General features: G+C 37.6%; 1 protein-coding gene across 1 annotated transcript in view; it reads left to right on the top strand.

The window, feature by feature from the left end:
* LOC121726914 (all trans-polyprenyl-diphosphate synthase PDSS1) overlaps positions 1-17,135 on the top strand; it is a 78,457-nt gene extending 61,322 nt beyond the window's left edge. The window contains exons 5-8 of the mRNA XM_042114559.1: positions 8,069-8,158; positions 12,512-12,643; positions 14,213-14,407; positions 14,983-17,135. Of these exons, the coding sequence (XP_041970493.1) occupies positions 8,069-8,158; positions 12,512-12,643; positions 14,213-14,407; positions 14,983-15,204 (639 nt within the window). The 3' untranslated portion in view covers positions 15,205-17,135. The remainder of the gene's footprint in view (positions 1-8,068; positions 8,159-12,511; positions 12,644-14,212; positions 14,408-14,982) is intronic.
* Positions 17,136-21,227: the final 4,092 nt, after the last annotated feature.

Here is a 21,227-nt window from a genome sequence, read left to right as displayed (position 1 = left end):
GGGTCACCTTATGGAAAGCAACTTCTTAAAAGAGCTGCAGGCGCGTTGCCGGCCTTTTAAGAGGGAATAGGGTAATGGGGGGAGGGTAATGGGGGGAGGGTAGGGATGGGAAGGGAAGGGAATAAGGGAGGGTAGGGAAGGGAATAGGGTAGGGGATTGGGCTTCCGGGAAACTCACTCACTCGGCGAAACACAGCGCAAGCGCTGTTTCATGCCGGTTTTCTGTAAGAAAGTGGTATTTCTCCGGTCGAGCCGGCCCATTCGTGCCGAAGCATGGCTCTCCCACGTCTAGTTTTATCTATTCGATCTTTCATTCTGAATCGGTAGGTTCCGCTTAAGGTTTCTATTTTCTTTGCAGCTCTCGCTTGCATTCGAAATCGAGACGATGCAAAAATCTCAAGTCGCAGTACACGTGTCACCTCTAAATCTGGTCAGGTGTGTTGAAACGATGGCCCACTCGTGGCCACTAACACCACATGCCTGCGAGTTTCGCAACCGCTGGACGGACCACTCCTTCGGTGCGAAATACCTGACTTTATTTCAAATACCTCTCTTAACATTTATACTTACTTTTATAGTGAGCGTGACACAAAAACGTTTTTTTTTTTCATGAACTAATTAGGCGAGTAGTCTCTAAGCGATAAATCATTCGTATTCCTATCTTATCAATCGTAAATGTGCAGTTGTAAATAGATAAGATAACGAATTTCATTCAAGCACTTCCTAACATACTATATCAGTGGAGAAGTGTTGCTATCAGTAGCGGTAGCACGGCGACCAGCGGAAATGCGAAAGTATGGACAAACTGTGGAAATAAACCTAAGGTGCCGTTCCGATCTTTTTTCGTTCCGAAAAATTCAATTAAAATGCCACTTTATGACACACTATAGTATATGTCATAATGTAGGATATTATTTGAATTTTTAGAACTATAGTCTGTCATAAAGTGGCTTTTTAATTGAATTATTCGGAACTAAAAAAGATCGGAACGGCACCTTAAGTTTATCTCCACAGTTTGTGACTATAGTCTGTCTTAAAGTGGCATTTTAATTGAATTTTTCGGAACGAAAAAAGATCGGAACGGCACCTTAGGTTTATTTCCACAGTTTGTCCATACTTTCGCATTTCCGCTGGTCGCCGTGCTAGCACTACTGGTAATGCGAAATTAAGATACGCTATACGCTGTTAAATAAATTTTACAACTCGAAACACGATACCGTTGAAATGATATATGTTGGAAATAATATCTCGATGTGTATGCATATGTCCATTTGTAACCTTTAATCTCGGCTCGATATCGTAAAGAGTAAGATCACGGTGGCGCAATGAGATAAATTCGACCAGTGGGAGTGGGGGATCAAGGCCGGATCCCACCATTCACCGCACCGCCACTGTCAAGGCTGCCTTGCGACACCCGATGTGGCTGGCGTAACCCACATCCAAAATAATTGCAAACATTTTTACGCTCAATATACAAACGTTTATACGCCACGAATATTTTGTTTGGTATTTGTAAATTCATTCTTAATTACGTTAATTTCGAATTAAATATGCAAAATTACAATTTTCATTATTGTTTGTATGCTAATTAAACCAACAAACAATCCAACTGTTTAAATTGCATAAATATAGAGTACACTGCTAAAAAGCAGAAATAATAAATCAAGAAGGGAAGTCAAGACTCATTGATAAAAAGGTTGGAACAATACGAACACCGTTCATTACAAACTACACAGTGTAAATGAGTTGTGTAGTAGAAACTCGAACGCGTTCAGAATACGGTTGGCGTGAAATCGTGGAGATTTTTCTGGTAAATTATTCATGTGGCTTGGCGATGGACTTTCGACGCGTTCTCGAGAAAGCCTTTCACTCTTAACATGTCTCGATCGCACCTAAACTAAAGATCAAATAATCAAAAGTCATGCTAATCAGTCATCTTTTATAACTGGTGAGACCTAGATTCGTGTGGGCGGTGAGTAATAAAATAGCTGAAGTATTAGTCGAGCGGCAAGTCAATATGGGACAGAAGGAAGAATATATTTTGTTCGTATCTCTCTTGGGCGTATTGTCCCACTAGACACACTGTCTGACATCCTCAAAGACGAACGCAAGGTCGGCGAGAGATTGGTCACCAATTGCGAGACAAATGCTAGTTTAATAAGTCGCCTGAACGTAATCCAGATGGCTAAAAACAATTTTTCTGTAGCAATTTCATTAACGCTTATTCTTTGCTTCGAAACTTGAAGAAAATATATTGATGAATTGAAACCAATTACGGACAATGATTTGCCAAGCAATAAGAGATAAACAATGAGAAATAGAAGATAATAACAGTAGAAAAAATAGACAGAGGTTTAGCTAGCCAATAGAAGATCGATTATAAATAGAAGATGAATGTGGTGAACATGGTAACGGATGTGCGCGTCTCGGTCCGGCTGTGTACAGAAAGTGTGTTAACGCGTGCGCCTGACGCAACGGCCCGCGACGCGAACGGTGCTCCCAGTCCCGTTGCCGCTCCCATTAGCACTGACCACCTCAAGGCTTATTCTGTGGTGGCTGTGACTACCGTTTGTTCAGATTACTTTGCTATCTTTACTCCGTGATGATAAATTGTTGTTTGGGCTTTTTTGCCCATTTGATCCATCCTTATCAAAATCAGTCTCGTTTCACATATTCATTCTGACTACTTATCTCTTACTAGATGATGCCCGCAACTCCGTTGCGCCAAAACTCGTTTATTGCGCGGGAAACGTACATTTTTCTGCAACAAAAAGTAGCCTATGTCCTTTCCCGGGACTCAAAGTATCTCCATACCAATTTTCAGCAAAATCGGTTCAGCAGTTTGGGCGTGAAGAGGTAACAGACAGACAGACAGATAGACACACTTTTGCATTTATAATATTAGTATGGAAGTATGGATTATTATTCATATTATTATTCAATAATCTCCAAGTTTTACATTGACCGTGTAAGGGGTTATTGGACAATTCATATCACTTACAAGTTAGAGTTGTGGTTTCATGGTACGAGTATGCAAACGACTTTAAGGTCAAGCCACAATTTATCTGCTGTTTGTCTTGCATTTAGGAGCATAACCTTGTCCATTGTTTGTCGTGTACTACAATAATAAACACAAACACACTAGTTGTAGATCTAAAACGCAATCGACAGCGTAATTTCGACAGCAAACGGGTTTCTTTTGTAAAACTGATAGGTCGGTAGTTCAAGGGCAGGTTGCATCGCTTGATGACTTGCGTCTTCTTTTCTAAATTAATCATTAATTAAGTTTGCTTTTAAGTTTAAGGGCTCTTTAATTCTGTCTTAATTAACGTTTTCTAATTTGAGATCAGAAAAATTAAGAGAAATTAGGAGCACTTATTTTTAACTGAATTTGTTATCACTTATCAATAATAATAATATAAATATTAGTATAAATTTTAATCCCAATATAATACTTTCCTTTTTCTGATAGATTATGACGTGTATTAAGGGGGCGACTAACCCAAAATTTTCGATTTTATAATTAATTTTTATACTTGAAAGTAAGCCCCGAAATGTTTCATTTTCTAAAATTAGATGCTACATTATATTTCCAAGAATCCGATCTGAGCAAAAACACAATATCTTAAAAATTTTTGCATATCTCAAAAATGCAATTTTTCATTTAGTAGAGATCGCCCAATGGTCGAAATTCGACCTTAGTTTCGACGACATTAGGACCACTACCTATATTTTGTAAAAAAATATTGACTTTATCATATTTTTTTTCAACTATTGTCTCTGGGACTCAGCTGATCTTAGACTGGCCGTGTAAGCATTGTCTAATATTATCTCAGATTCAATAAAAAAAACTATAATCCATTTTCAATTTGTCAACTTGTTGTCAACAGACTTTAACCATAAATAAAAGAGTATAAATTCGTATGTATAGGCTTGTCACTGAAAAATCTGTCATCTTTCCTAGTGTGTGAGTTGTAGTGTATGTAATGTTTTATTTATTAAAAAAGTGTATGATAAAAGCATAATTTCAAAATAAGTAATATTAGCTTGATGCACTCCTTCACCATATTAACTACGAGTATAACTGTGCAAAATTTCATTCACCTACGTTTCCCCATTTTTCGTCAAAAGGGATACAAAGTTTTTCTATATAGATTATCATAACCGTGCAATGAACTAAGTTAATATTTTAACACATTGTATAAAATTCTATCATTGAGAAACCGACCTAGCGGATTTTTAAAATGTATGTTTATCGAGTTATTCAGAAAAAACTAATTTGGCGATTAATCCGCGTCGTCATTTTTCGCCTGGCATATGAAAGACTGTCGTGAGTGTGAAGAGAGAAGGACGATGTTTGATTTTTTGGGTTAGTCGCCCTCTTAAACGTTTCAATTTTATTGTTAACTTCGCCAATATCTTTATAATCTCTGACAGCTGAAGTTAATTACAAATTGCAAACAATTTATTGTGCGTCGTCGGCAAAGTTGTATTTTAAATACAGTTATTTACAATAATTGAAATAATCGTAAATATAGTTAAAGAGCCTTCAACCGATTCGTTCACCTTTTTAATAGGCTGGCTGACTTCGCTATTAATAAGACACAAACTTGTATTTTAAGATTGGAAAATTCAAGTTCTTTCAGTCAAATAGTTTTATGAAGGGATTTTTATAATTATTATTAATTGTACGTACAATAATTATTAATGGGAATTTCCACATAATAATATATTATATACAATATACACTATATTTACGTAAGAAATTGAGCCTTGAATGAACCTCGTTTCGATATACGGAGAGTGTAAGTTGTTACCGAATATGATGGCGATAATTTTATAGACAAATGGACAAAATATACACGATTTGTGTGTTGTTTTTGTAGACTTTTACTTTTTAACAGACTCGTTTTATATGATACGTATACTGACATACTTGTTTTTAATAATTGAAAGTAAAAGGCTGATTGTTATTCAAGAGTTAGATACGGTAAAGATTTTTATTAGCTTTTATTTCGAAGTAAGAAAATTGATAATAATTGTCTTTATGCTTTATCATGATTATGAATTAATTTGATAACGCCCGCAACTCCGTTGTGCGAAAAATTTGCTTATCACGCGGGAACCGTACATTTATCCGACATAAAAAGCATCCTATGTCCTTTCCCGGGACTCAATGAAGCTCCATACCTCAGCAAAATCTGTTCAGCGGTTTGGGCGTGAAGAGGTAATACATGTTTGCACACACAAACAGACACAATTTTGCATTTATAATATTAGTACAATATTAGGATGTTCTTAAGGCGACGCCTTGATAATTTGGCTGTAGCCATATCGATTTTTTGCAACAATGACTAAAGCTAAGAAGTTAAAGTTCATTGTCAGTATTCATCATGTCTTTGTCTTTGAATTACCCATAACATAACACGATTGGTCAACTTTGATAACACAGAATAATCAATCAAAAAGAAAAAAGGGATTCTAATTTTGCCAACAGAAAAGAGTGATTTAAGCTTCCAAAATATTTTGTACATAGATTGGTTCAAGCATACACTTTAATTTGCCCATAGCTTATATGAAATGTATTTATGGTTTTTAAATTACGCGACAAAAACCATTTTGTCGCTTACGTCCTTTCCATTTTTTGATGTTCCATTGCTTGAAAAAAAGATAATCTAAAACATATCCAACACGGTTTTTTACTTCACCTTAAATAACACCTACACAAGGGTAGGATACGGGCTCGTGAGTCGGAGCCGAGCCGCGAGCGAAACGCCCGCCAGTATTAGTATATTAGTATGCGTCTACATTTCTACACAACTTTCTACACATTCTTGTCGGCAGCCGGAGAGCCGGAGAGATGCGTATATTTCAATTGTTTGCCCGGGAAAAATAATATTACAGTACTCGAAAGTCGTTTGGGGCAAAATGATCTCGACTATTGTCTTACTCTACTTTTCGGATGAAATTTGGAATAAAATCTCAGTTGAAACCTTAACATTATTGTATCATTTTCACAATCATCTGATTATATCAACGCAAACGCGAAAATGTGAGTTTATTTGATAAAAATACAGTCTTTTGTAACTATTATTTTGTCTATCTCGCTTATGTAAAATATTATATTTTAAAAGTAATTCGGATGAGTCAATGAATGACCGCTGAATCAATTTTCTTCGTCTCAATTTCATACCTGTCATTATCTATTCAACAGAACTCAATTATTAATTTTAATAGATTTAGTTGAATTTGACAGGTTGGATTACTTTTCAGTGACGACTGGCCCGGCTGGCCCCTAATTAGTATTGAGTGCCTGCGTCTAAGTGTGCCAAGCCGATTTGAGGCGGTCGTCATTGGCCCACATAACATTTTTACGTCCACTTATCTAGACTAGAATATATTTTGATTTGGATAAGAAAGTTCTAGATCTTTTCAAATGATTACAATACGTGACAAGACTTAAGGTACAAGTTGGAAGCCGGACTCATGAAGCGGCAGGCGGCAACAAACGTCGTGTCGTCGCGACACTACTGGTTTCAATGTATTTCTATAAATAAGTGTCGCTGCGACACGTCGTCTGCGGTTGCTTCATGTCGCCCGCTGCCAACAAGCACCTTTATGACACAAATCTTCTTATACGTAAAGTTATATTACATGTCTTGTTCTCTCTGAAAATAAGGCGTACCTAGTGAACTGCATCCTATATTTTAAGGAGCAACAAACTAAAAACAACTTCTGTTGAATCTTTTTAATGGCGATGAGGTAACATACAAATTGACAGATACATTTTTGCGTTTATAATATTATGGATCGATTTGCTCACAGTTTACGACAGACGAGACATAATATGCGCATAAACCTGACAGCAGCAAGGTGGACTTGTCTAATATTCGACGGCCCACTTGCGTCAGTATGGGTTAAAGTTTAATGAATTATTTCATGTTGTCTCTCTCTTTCATAATAAAAACTTATGAAAGAGAAGGCGTGCTATTTTGATAAACGATTCGCCATAACCTACACTAACAACGAATTCAAATGCAGTTAGGATGTGGCTTTCCTAGCTATGTGAAGAACTTTATAGTGCATGCCATATTCGGAATTTTGCAATAATTTCAATTTGCCTATTAATGTGGTACAATATTTAAATCGGTGGCATTTTAGGGCTCCGTTTTGCCTCTATTTACGTTTCTGAAACATTAAAATTGTAAATACAGACTTAAATTCGTATTGATTGATATTTGATGAAATATTAATAAATTGCATAATATGTCAGCATAACATTATGCTGCATTATGCAAATATGTTTTTGCATAATCTCATAAATAGATACAATATATTTTATAACAGAAGAAAAATCATTTTGAATGCAAAATTCAGCTTTCTTTTATATTAATCACAGTTTAAAAATTACACTTTCGCTGCAATTCTCGCTAAATGTTTTTATGTATGAAAATAATAGGCAATGACGTAATCTTGTATTAAAACAGTTTTTAGTGTGTCATTTGATAAAATTAAAATGTTTAATTTGTTTGTTTAGAAATAAAAACCTCCTCCTTTTTTGGAAGTATGTTAAAAATATGAAAGAAAGGAAGATTAAAACTCACACAAAGGCATTACAATATACACCGCACTACACACACATAAATAACCGCTCAACTCGTGTAACAAAAGCGTAGTTTTGTTACATATGTGTGCGTGACATTGTGTGATTACACGGCGAGGCGGGGTGTATCGTAGTTCAGATTGACCGATAATTACTATGCTATGTCTTCACTATTTAGTTTAACAAATTGTTGTCGATAATAATGTTGATGTTATTAATGATTATGATGTTAATAAACGTAGCGAAGAGCATGGTTCAGATCGGCGGGTATGGTTTGCAGATTCTTTTGGTCTTCGCTTTTCTTGGTCGTGTCTTAATCATGTCGTTGTTCAATAATATTATGATGTTTATGATGTTAATGATCTTCTTGATGTTATTAATGATGTTTAACGTGTTTCTTCTGTAGGTGATAATGTTGATGTTGATAATGACAATGATGTTTAACATGGTACTTCTGTATTTCCAGGTGGCGATGGCCGGCGACTTCATCCTCGCCGTGGCGTCGATGATGATAGCTCGCCTGCGGAGCGACGAGGTCACGCTGGTGCTCAGCCAGGTATGTTATACCCGACTGCGTCAATTCAATTTGTTAATTTGCTCTAAATTGTAAATACAGTAGATCATTGGTACTCAACCTTCTTTTCAAACACGTTTTTGTTTTGATGTCGCGGGTCGCAACTTTTTAAAACTTTTTAGGGTTAAACAAATAACGTTCTTCAAAACTAGCGATTTAAAAATAAATTTCACGAGTTCCATTACGAATGAAATGTTTTACCGGTAGGCGTGAATTTCAAAATGGCTTAACTTCACGCGGGTCACTGATAAAATCCCGCGGCGGCGGGTCACACGCGGCTCGCGGGCCGCAGAGTATAGCTGCAGTAGATGGAAAATAAAGGGTTATTAGCTCTAACACTTTTAGCTATGCTATAATATAAAATAGCATGCAAATGTCATCAGCGTTAGGAGCAAGTCAAATCTAAGCATGAAAAATATTAGATTTGTCTTGATTTTGGAATGACTCTGGGATAATCTCGTGTCCTTTTACAGGACTCAAAGTAATCAAATTTCATCGAAATTAGTTTACGGTGTAAGCGTGAAGACAATCCTATTAATATTATAAAGGCGAAAGTTTGTTTGGATGTATGGATGTGTGGATGTGTGGATGTGTGGATGTATGGATGTTTGTTACTCTTTCACACAAAAACTACTGAACGGATTTTAATGAAACTTTACAATAATATAGCTTATACATCAGAATAACACATAGGCTACAATTTTAACCGACTTTCAAAATGGGGGAGGTGTTATGTTCGTTTTCTTATATTTAACGATTACTCCGCCGTTTCTTAACCGTTTTTCAAAATTTTTCTTTTGGTTTATAGGGTATCATCCCAATTTGGTATTATATTCACAAAAGTGGTGATCTGATGAAGGATCCATAAGTAATCGAGGGAACTCTTCAAAACTTATAGGGAAACATGTGGTGACTTCGGTTTCGTGAGAAGTATTCTAAGCATATGCTACCAACAAGTAAGATTTTGCACCGAGGCATACCTGGTAAACCGTGGTTTGGAAGGTGTTGAGAGAACTCCTGATTCTTTATAGATACAAGTTTGGGAGTTTCGGCGTTGTTTTAAAAACGGAAAGCATATGCTACTATGCAAATTACATTCATCATCATCATCATCGTCATCACTACCATATGTATAATATGGTAGTGATGATTTCATAGTCTTTTAGATCGAGACTCGAGTTTGTCAAGCGATAATTAAGAAAAATCTATACCTACCTAATATTATAAACCTGAAGAGTATGTTTGCTTGAACGCGTCAATCTCAGGAACTACAGGTCCGATTTAAAAACTTATCTCAGTGTTAGATAGATCATTTATCGAGTAAGACTATAGGCTATATTATATCATCATGTTAAGACTAATACGACGAAGAAACTCAGGAAAATGTGGGAAAAACGGGGGAAATATTTTTTATGGGTAAAATGTACGGTTTCTGTAAAATTCCTAATTTACGCGGGCGAAGCCGCGCGGGACATCTAGTCAGTCATATTATGGGTCTAACAGAATTTGATGGCAAAAAGTGAGAAAATAAATTGACTCTAGCAATACCGGGTTAATTGGAATAAAACATTTTGATCCTTTTTTTTTCTTATAGCTGCTGATGGTGTGTTAAACACGATGCAAATTTAAAAAATTATCCAATGATCGAGGATATTTTTTGAAAATCTGCTCTCAAAAATGGACATCAGATCCTGGTAGACCTATATCTTCGCATTTATAATTTTAGAATGGACTAGTGTGAGTGCTAATGCAGTTGGTTGTCATTATTGTGTTACGAATAATAAAAGTTATTGTGTTATTTTCATTACGGTTATCAATATTATTATACACAAACTATAATTTACAAGGCACGCCCAAATGCGAGGTAAAAAAATCGCCACAAAAGGCACGAGCTAGCGTGAACGAGTCCACACGCAAAATGCAAACAAATTACTTATAATTTGACTTGATACATAGGAAACTCTTTATTTCCGTTTCTTCGTAGCAATCACTAGTAACACCCTTCACAGAGTAACCTCGAGGAGTTTCACTCTGAGCCCATTAATTAACATTGCTAATGAATAGTTTGAGCTTTGAACGCTCGTGTAGACTGGATATTTGGAAATTATTTTAATTGTCAAGGCAAATAATACTATCAAGAGGCCAAAAGATGCCACCAGCAAAAGACTTCGGGCATTACAATATGCCTCAATATCCTAATTTCAAGGTCTGTTTCAAAGTTCAAATCTGGGTTTATAAAGAAAATTCTAATGATGCATGTTTTGCAGTGCAATCGGAAAGAGTGAAACGAATCGTATGATGTATGTACGGTTTATGACACATTTTGACAGAATTGTATCACGCTTTTCATTGGCTGACGTCAAAATTATGCCGTTGAATAGATACAAGTAAACTCTTGTCAAAAAAAAAACCGAAACCGGACATAGGTCGGTTTATAATGTAGCTCTTAATCCATCGTTTATTATGTTATCTTAGGTACACTACGGCATTTTATTTGATATACAGGTGCATTAATATACAGGTATTTATCTCAGTTAAACCTAATAATTTGAAAATTTTAAAATATGACATAACGTCTAAAAGCAGGAAATTACGTATTTTCTGTATTAGTCCGTCGGCCATGACCGGAATGCTGTAAACACAAGTTTTCATTAAGACCCATAATGACACCTAGCCTAATCACTCTGCACTCAAACCGCAGTGTTATTAGTGTTTAAATGCACATTAAATAAAAATATGGCTTTTAAAAATGTCGGTCAAGTGCGTTGCTGTTGTACAGTAACAAAGATACGCCAATTAGTTTCATGATTTAAGATTTATGCTATTTGATAAAGTCTTACTGCTAATAAAAACCATGCTGAAAAGATACGTTGCATTAAATGAGCACTTTATTTGTCGAAAGACTGTGTTTGAACACATTGAATTATGTATTGCATGCAGTATTCCGTGTTAGAGCGCTTACAGACGAACGGCACGTGTCGGCGGCAGTCGGCGGCACGTGTCGGCGGCACGTGTCGGCGGCAGTTGACGGCAGACGACGGCAGCCGTTGACAGTTTATGACGTTTGCAGGGGACCTACCACGACCTTTCCTAAAACGATCATGTTTCCAGAAAACTTTGTTGTAAGATTACAATAACATTACCGTACTCACTTTTTAAATAAAATTTTACTAAAAAATAGTAAAAAATGCAAAATATTGTTAAATCCGCTGTGAAATATCAACTTTTTTAAGATCGCTATCTTGACGTTAAAGTAATTATTGCTTATCTGTCAATCGGTGTCGCTTAGTAGAGGTGGTGGTAGGCCCCTAGTTGTGACGTACCGCCTAAAAGTAAGCGGCCACAGGTCGGTATCATACGCAACGTACGTCTCGCATCAAACGGATAATTTTTTCACAGTACTTCCGCTGAATCGGCAGCGTACGGATTATCGAATAGCCTAGTAAATGAATGCTTTAAAGGGGGGTGTGGATGGAATAGACGAAAGCAAAAATTTTGACTTAGAAACTTTGTTTGGACTAATTTGAAGATAAACATACTGTCTAGTCGGTAATCCGTACGCTGCCGATACAGTGGACGTACTGTAAAAAAATTATCCGTTTGATGCGAGACGTCCGTTGCGTACGATACCGACCTGTGGACCTTTACCTTTACGTGCTACGTCACAACTGTAAGCGTGATAAACTGTCGACGGCTGCCGTCAACTGCCGCCGACTGCCGCCGACACGTGCCGCCGACTGCCGTCGACTGCCGCCGACACGTGCCGTCGTCTGCCGTCGACTGTCGCCGACGCGTGCCGCCGACACGTGCCGTTCGTCTGTAAGCGCTCTTATTTGTGCACAGTGACAAAATTAAGTGTGATGTTCACAGGAAACTCTTTTCTAAAGTATTCTTCCTCATTCATGTTATACCTTGTATTGGATTAGAGAGCGTCTAATCCGAGCGTCCGTGGCCTAGTGGGACGACCGTTGGTTCGCCCTCGAGAGGGTGCAGGTTCGATCCCGGGTGGAGGCGTGTACCAATGAGATATTTTCTGATCTCAAGTACTTAATACGGACGCTCGTACGGCGAAAGAAAACATCGTGAGGAAACCCGCACATGGTTAGTCCCAGACGTATTGACCTGCTCATTCCGCTGGACTAGGCCGACTTTGTTGCGAGAATGCTGTATGAGTTTAAGTATAATATGCCATATGCCGTTTAAAAAAATCTTCTCCCAGGCACTACAGTATTTGAAGAGTGGTTACTTCGCTCTGAAAATACATCATAAATCATCCACAATGCAGAGGCCTTGTTTTTGAATTGTTTATACTGATAGTATTATTTCCACTTCCAGGTGGTGACGGACCTGGTGCAGGGCGAGTTCATGCAGCTGGGCAGCAAGGAGACGGAGAACGAGCGGTTCGCGCACTACCTCACCAAGACCTACCGCAAAACCGCCTCGCTCATCGCCAACTCCGTTAAGGCGGTTAGTGCTGTCGCATTTCTAACCTAACTACCACAGAACGCTTCAATTTTATTGAACAATTTATTTGACAATTAGATTGAAGGCGCGCGATGTTTAATGTCAACCCTAGACGGTCAATAATATTGCGCAATAAAATTGCTCGTCTATGGGCCCGCTTATAGAATAGCTGATCAAATGTATGGAATTGATAATATTAAGATTTAAGATTAGAGTCGAACCTCAATTTATTTTTATTTTTAGAATAATCGAACGTTTATGTCAATTCTATACACTTTGCATCAGCGATTATATAAAAAAGCGATCAAGAAAACGTCTCGGCTAAAGGGCCACGACCTTTGAAGTATCACTATGCTGCAGCGTGGCGACGCGACATCACGTTCCATACAACTAAACTTGATTGGCTTTTTTGTCGCATTACTTCACCAAGATGTTCCATGAGACCACTTCTTTAGCCCTATGATAGTCCCCAGTTAGATCTTCCTTGCGGACCTTTTCATTTTCACTAAAAATAAGACAAACTATTAACTGCTGAAATAATAAAGGACACAAACAGTTACAAATTTGATACTTGATAATATGTAATTGAAAACAATACGGGGATTTTTACAAGTCACTCAGTCAATAATATAATTAAAAACAGGATTTTCCGATTCTGCCGTTTCATCATTTGTCTATTCATATATGCGTCCAACTTACGTCTCGCTTTAGTTACATGACATAAGTGTATGTATATTACCTATTACTGGCGCTTACATAGCTCATACCATCCTTTGAATCCCATATTAGTTGCTTATTCATATTTACTAGGCGCTTGTGTTGGTTCCTTCTCGCATTTTAATATGGTTGTGTGTTTTAAATGAAGGATAATGCCCGTAAATATTATGTGCCCAGATCGTGATTAAGTTGTTTATTGTTTTGTACGCCGTTTCACTTTTATTTATAGGTTTATTGGGTAAAAATAGAAGTGCCACTTACACGCATTATGCTTGTATATAATATATTATATACAAGCATAATGCGTGTAAGTACATAATTGATGTATATTTATATTATAACTACACAATACTATCGCGCTATCACCTACTTTTGGTGTTGTATAGCCTTCACGTAGACGACGTCGCGGGCAGCAGCAAGTTTTCGATAAAATTATTTGATCACCCTTCCTTTTCGCGCTGTATTCGGGTTAGAAAGTTTTTTTCCTAATAACAGTATTTTAAAAAGATAAAACCGACTTCGAAATTGTACGTAATTAATAATTAAAATTCCCTATCTCAAAAACTACTGAACTGATTTTGATGAAATTTGCTGCAATCCATAAGTTGAATAATGCCTAGTACAACAAAAAAAGAATACTCAAATCGGACTTGTAGTTCCACAGATATGCGAGCACAATCATAATAAAAACAATATAATACATTATACATTATACTGAATACATACACTAATTGAGATTTGGCACATTTGTTCAGATGCTGATATAGAATTACACATACGAAAATGAAGATATAACATACATACGAAGTAATAACCTCCTTTTTTGAAGTCGGTTAAAAATGATATCCATTCTAGGTGGCTCTGTTAAGCGGCGCGGACTCTGACACCTGCGAGCTGGCATTCCAGTACGGCCGCAACCTGGGGCTGTCGTTCCAGCTGGTGGACGACCTGCTGGACTTCGTGTCTAGCTCGCAGACCATGGGCAAGCCCACCGCCGCTGACCTCAAACTGGGGCTAGCTACTGCGCCAGTCCTGTTCGCCTGTGAAAAGGTATGTCATGTTCAGAGTTTAGGGAACTTTATTTATCTTTTTATTTTATATTCAAATACAGACAAATAACTTAAAAAGCTTATATAAGAATTTAGATAAACATATAGCAAATGACAAGCCTTCACATGTATGAGTAAAGATAATTCAAGTCAGCAAAATTGTGTGAAACTTTTCATCCAAGTCCTTATAAAGTTATGAAAAAAAATACCAGATACCTACCAGACATGGTATTCTACCAATTCAATAAGTAAAAGTGATCATTATATCCGAGTTGTTTAAAAAAATAAAAATAATAATATTATGATGTTTAAATAATTATTTAGAATACCACACAGTATTACACAAGGCAGCCTTTTTTCAGATGAATTTGAACCAGTTCTGAGATTAAAGACATTTTGAATTTTTTCCTGAACCTGACTTGTTTTATGTTTAGGTCATATTAAAATATAAAATCGTCAATGTAACCCAAAACTTAATTTCTATTAGATCTGAAAAACCCGCAAAATCGCTGCTGTATTGTCAAAAATGGTCAATTTCTTATTTAAGTATGCTTTAACCTGTAATTTGTCTTTCAGTATCCAGAGCTGAATCCGATGATAATGAGGCGGTTCCAGGAACCGGGAGATGTGGAAAAAGCCTTCGAGCTGGTCCACAAGTCTCGGGGACTCGAGCAGACGAGGTTCCTCGCGCGCAAACATGGCCTAGAGGCCGCGAGGCTGGCCTCGGAGCTCGCGGACAGCCCTTACCAAAAGGGGCTAGTGGTAACCACTGATCTAGTACTCAACAGGATTAAGTAAAACATCCACGGCTCACGTATTAGTTTGTACATTATCGACTAAAAATCGATTAACGTATTCGATTCAACATCGACATAAAATGCTGGTTTTCGGCCACTGATCACTCGAGAGGATTAAGTAGATTTAGAATGGCATCCACGGTTCGTCACGTACTAGTTACGTACCCATTAAAATCGATGTTTCATTTATCGATTGAATATAGATTCTAGTTTAAAATGCGATAGCCTGACCGGAAGGGCGTAGTGGTGACCACTGATCTAGTACTCAACAGGATTAAATAGATAAACGACAGAAAGGATTCCACGGTTCTTCATACTAGTTACGTAAATGTTGGATATAAAATCGATATTTTATTATAATATGTAGTATCGATTTAACATCGATGTTCTTCGATTACGTAGTATCGATTGAATATCGATTTTAATTAAAATGCAGGTTTTACGCTTTCGATGTCGATTTTTTAGATGCCAGCGTCTATTTAAAGTTGAAGCTTGCAAGCGTTTGCTAAAAACTTGGACGGTTTTTAGTTTTCCTCGACTTAAACGATAGAGTTTCCGATTTTTCCAGTACTATGCGCAGCGCGTATACACTAGAAGCACTTTATTCGCGTCATCTATAGCCTTTATCATTAAAGGTGAGCTAAGTATCGAGCGGCGAACAGAATATTGGATTCCTTTTTGCAAATGTCACGTTTGATGTGTGTGTGTGTGTGCGTTTGTGTGTGTGTTGCTTGTGAGGCGTATCGTAGATATTTTACAGCTAGTAAAATAGATCCGGACAGTGAAATAAGGTGGAAATAATAAAGTTGACAGGAAACTTTTCGGTGAAGTTGGAAGAAATAAATTAAACGATAGTTTATTTTTTTCAACTCTTATTAGTTACGGTTCAAAACCAAAAAGTATCCGGTCGATTTTATTACGTGTGTTTTTATGTTTTAATACTTTTATTTATTTTTATTTAACTTAGTTTTACGCTGCAACGTCTCTTTACTTTTGCGACCTGATTTATTTTAAGTTTCCGTTTTATTGTAATCTATCTACGAACACAAAGAAATATAGTGTAAGGCGTGCGAGCGACTACTCGTTACCAAATAGTGTTGCACGAGCGTACCGCTCAGGAACATCGATATTATACGCAACAGACTTTGTTTGAATTTATTTGTATATAGCATGTATTTTCTTCTCTTCTTCTATCTGTGCAATGATGTAGGTGTAGGTTTGTGAAGTACCTGGGTAGGTATGCACATTTATCGTTTACAAAAAATATATAATCGAAAATTATAAAACTTTAAAATTGTTACACTCGTATTCTGTGTAAATATTGAGAGTCATTGGATGAGTTACCCGTGATTTATCTTCGAAACCGATTACCTCAATTTCTTTAGTATATACATGTGTGAGTCGGTGTGTATGTTCTTACGTTATTGTAAAATTTGTTAGATTACGAGTATGCACAATATATAGAGTAGGCGGATCGCCCCGTAGAATCGTTAAAAGTATGGCAATTTTATAGCTAATTATAATTTACTGTTGTAAATAATATAATATTTGATGTATTGATGTAATACACATACGCTGATAATAATATTAATCAGTATGTTATGTAAGATAATTTTTAATGAAATATATCGATACTGTCCACGGAACAACACTAGTTTGCCATTTAAGAGATTAACTCAGATGCAAAGTTACACTCTATAGTAACAATAACTAAAAGTATTTCTGTACGTCTGTTAAGGTTCTATAAAATTTAAACGCTGTTGTGTGTTAAAAGATGTTTATAATGGAAGTTATATTCTTTGTACATTTCATAATAACGGGAGTCAATGATTTTTTATTTATGTATGTAGTCTTGTATTTAGTTTAATGTTTGTAAATATTACGTCTTTGTAAAATGATAAATCATGAATAATTTTATAAATATTAGTTACATAGTATTGTTTTATTACTACAAACCCTACCACAATTTTTGTAATATCTCGAAGATTATGTTCCTTCCTCCATATTTGATTGAGTGCGGAATGTTTGTCCCTACCATAAACTTATAATATAATAAGTTTATGGTCCCTACTAATTGCCAAAAGAAGTTCTAATGTATACAATGTGTCCAAATGTCGTCAATGTGTGTGTGTTAATGTCATGATCTATGGCATATTTTATCGACAAATTCGCTCTTAAATTTTTTCTCTCTAAAGCTAATTTGTCACTAAAATATGCCATACATCATGATTCATGACATTAAAGGATCGGACACCGGTGTCAGGACACACTGTATAATGATAAAAATAAAATGTGAAAATTTTATAATAACGAATATTTTATGATAAGGTAAAAGTATAATTTTATGACGAGGTAAATTTATAACAAAAACCGACTTCAAACTCTATTTCCTTATTATGGGACAATACCTTCTAAAAAAAAGTCAAATCATCAAAAAAAGAATAGGACACGGTCGAATTGAGAAACCTCCTTCTTTTTTTAGTCGGTTAAAAACTACTATTCGTAGGTTAAACATTAGAAAATTCTGAACTTTCTGAAAAAAAGTCTTATGTCGAAACACGAATAGTCGTCGTCTGCCATGTAAAATGCCGCAATTTTCTTCTAGGGAAATCAGATTAGGTTTAAGTCTTGACATGTACCGAAAATAGAATAGAGAAACGTGATTTTAGCGTATCGCGCATCGCTATGGTTGAAATGGATTCGAGCAATCTAAGGAGTGAAAGCTTTACTAGTAGGTATATTATACCAAGCACAGTAAACATCTTTATGAACCCACCCCGGACCGGGTGCAAGAGTTCTTTTATTCAACGTAATAACCTTTTTTATATATCTTTTATTTGACATCTTAATGTCTATGCAGTCCACAAGTAATTAACTAAACTATGGTCATAGTACTATCAGAGAAGTTGTGTACTATCAGAGATCTTGGTCCACAAGTTATTAACAAAACTATGGTCATAGTAGGTACTATCAGAGAAGTTTATTCATAGGCAGATTGCAGACCTACGTAGTTTGGTCGAGTTATGTCAAACACAGACGACAGATACCGTCCCGAAATTGTATTGACTTAATCCGACCAAATAACATAGGCTCGTCAACAGGCGGGTCCACACCAAGCGAGCCGCCGCGGCCGAGGCCCGCCGCGCGCGGCAAGCGAGCAGCCGCGGCCGAGGCATGCTCGCCGAGGTAGAGGCGGACGGGCGTACACAGCAAGGTTGCCTCGCTCGAACAGCCCGAGCCGCTCAGTTGAGCACAAAGACACGATGGTACCAAAACATGTGACGTCCACACTGCGCGCGGCAAACGACTGAGGCGCCTTTGAGCATTTAAAAAAACCGACACCGCCCGGCTCGGACGCGCGCGCGCTCGCCCGAGTCGGGCGCATGCTCACGCTCGGGCGAGCGCGCGCGCGTCCCGAGCGTGAGCATGCGCCCGCCTCGGGCGAACAACGTCCACACCAAGCGAGCGTACGGCGCATGCCGCGCGAGGCGGGCCGCGGCCGAGGCGGCTCGCTTGGTGTGGACCCGCCTAACTGCAATTTCTTCGATGGTACCTATCCGAGGTTTTAAGGTACAATTATTAAATATCTTTTCAAAGTTGTGTTGTGTCTATTATTTCTGTTTAGGTATTGTACGGTTTACCTATTTACCTATTATATCAGGTTGTGAACGTACCTGTAGAGTGTCTGTCCAGATGGGGCGTTTTACGCGCGAAGTGTATACGCGCGTTTCAATTTCTATTGCACCCAGATACCGCGTTTTACGCGTTTTTACGCTGGACTCGAAGTCCAATCAAATACCGTGTCCGTTCGCAACGGACTCGCGCGTAGTTCTGGACGCTGTAATAGCACCCAAGTATCTCGACTCACGCGTTTTACGGGCGAGTCGAGAGTCAAGCTCATTGCAAGCGTTTTACGCGTGAGAGAGAAAACGCACGTAGGCATCTGGACGCGATGTAGGTATGTAGCTTTAGTATCTCGGGTACGCGCGTAAAACGCCTCAGACAGGCTCTGAGACTGTCTCACGATAAAAAGTAGTTGGTCTCCCTCCCTGTGTCAACCGGTAGGGTAGGTACCTCAATACCCAATCTTAATATAATTTGTAACGTTTCCGTGGTCTAGTGGCTCTTGACTCGTAGGTCGTAGGTTCGATTCCCACGTTGGAAACATGTTATTACCAAGTTTGGTTTAGACCATGCAGGCTGTTCACCTGATTGTCTGACAAGTAAGATGATCCATGCGTCGGATGGGCATGTAAAATGTCGGTCCTGCGCCTGATCTCTCGCCAGTCATGTCGGTCTTCCGTCCCACTGGGTTATGAGAGTGAAAGGGATAGAGAGTGCACTTGTGTACTGCGCACACACTTGGGCACTATAAAATTACTCTTGCGTAACAGGCCTGCTCCAATTAAACTGGCCACCGTCACCGAAACCGATGTGGGGAGTATTATTAATATAATTTTTTCGAACCCCTGATTTAATGATAGGCAATATTAAATTGATACTATGATTGCAATAATCTACAGGCGTATGTAACTATAATATTATTTTGGAACCGGGAAATAAATAGTTTTTTAATAGAGAAATTTACGGTCCTTGTGTTAAAACAATAATTACTTTTAATAAAATAAATCTGATAAAATAAAAGTTCACAAATTTCAAATTTTATTCAAATTAAGATACAAACAGAAGAGCAATTTACGTGAATATTTGTGACTCGTGAACTCGTTTGTAATCGTAACTCGAACCTCGAATTTAAAATAACTAAAACAATTTAATTTAAAACAGTTCCAAAAGGAAAATAGGGATAGGTAATACAGAAGTATTATCCCCAGATTTTCCACAAGTTGAACGACTCTTTTCTAAGTTGAAAGGAATTCGAAATCCAAAATCTTATTTGACTCTACAAAAATTGTTTTCCATACCTTACCATCCCAGTATTAAGGTACTCGTTAACAGTAGAGATATTTGGTATAAGAACCTTTCTGTCTTCCAATTGCGCACCAACGTATTGCTATAACATTTTCATAGGTACTAGCAATAGGTACTATCAGAGAAGTTGATTCCTATGCAAATCGGGGACCTAAGTAGTTTGGTTGCGTTACGTCAAACCCAGCTGACAGATCACAATTAACATTGAATTGACATATTCGACCAAATAACGTTGGTCTGTCAATTGCATATGAATCAACTTCCTCGATGGTACCTATAATATATTTTTACTCGCGCACAAAAATATTGCTAGTATTTATAGAGCTATGTAGTAAATCTTTTGATTTTTTTAGAAAGCGACTAAGGGCCAAATATCTGCTACAAAGTTCATAAAAATGACATTACGATGCGATGCGAATTCGCAGTTTTGTGTGGGAGCCCTTAGTTTTAGAATTTTCATACCACGATCGGGCTATATTTTGTCTGTCGCCATGTCTTCTCAACTCCTAGCTCTTCATTCTTCCGTGCTAGCGTAGATCGATACCGCGCCCGGCACCGCCAGGACAGCCCTAATATCTACTGAAAATGACTTGGAAAATTTAGTCATTCGACAAAACGTTCAGCAAACCACTTCGCCTTTATTACAATGACGTAAAGCCCATTATAGCTTGATTGACTGAAAGTAACAAAGTTTCCAGTTAGCCCGTTAAAGAGTTCGTCTTTTTCTTAACGATATAAGGTGTATTGTTGCTTGAAGGCAAATTACAATGCATTTGCTCTGTGTATGTGATATAGGTTACATTTAGAAGACAACATGTAAGGGTGACCATAATAATTATTATTATAGCTCCCACACCGGTTTCGGTGACGGTGGCTGGTTACATTGAAACCAGGCCAGCTACGCAGGAGTAATTTTATAGTGCCCAAGTGTGTGCGCAGTACACAAGAGCACTCTCTATTCCTATACTCTCATAACTCAGTGGGGCGGAAGACCGATACGACCGGCGAGAGATAAGGCGCAGGACCGACTTTTTACATGCCCATCTGACGCATGGATCGTCTTACTTGTCAGACAATCAGGTGATCAGCCTGCAT

This window comes from Aricia agestis, chromosome 5 (genome assembly GCF_905147365.1).
Source record: "Aricia agestis chromosome 5, ilAriAges1.1, whole genome shotgun sequence".
Classification (NCBI taxonomy): Eukaryota; Metazoa; Arthropoda; class Insecta; order Lepidoptera; family Lycaenidae; genus Aricia; species Aricia agestis.
The sequence above is the reverse complement of the archived record's forward strand: the minus strand, read 5'-3'. Positions and strand labels throughout refer to the sequence as shown.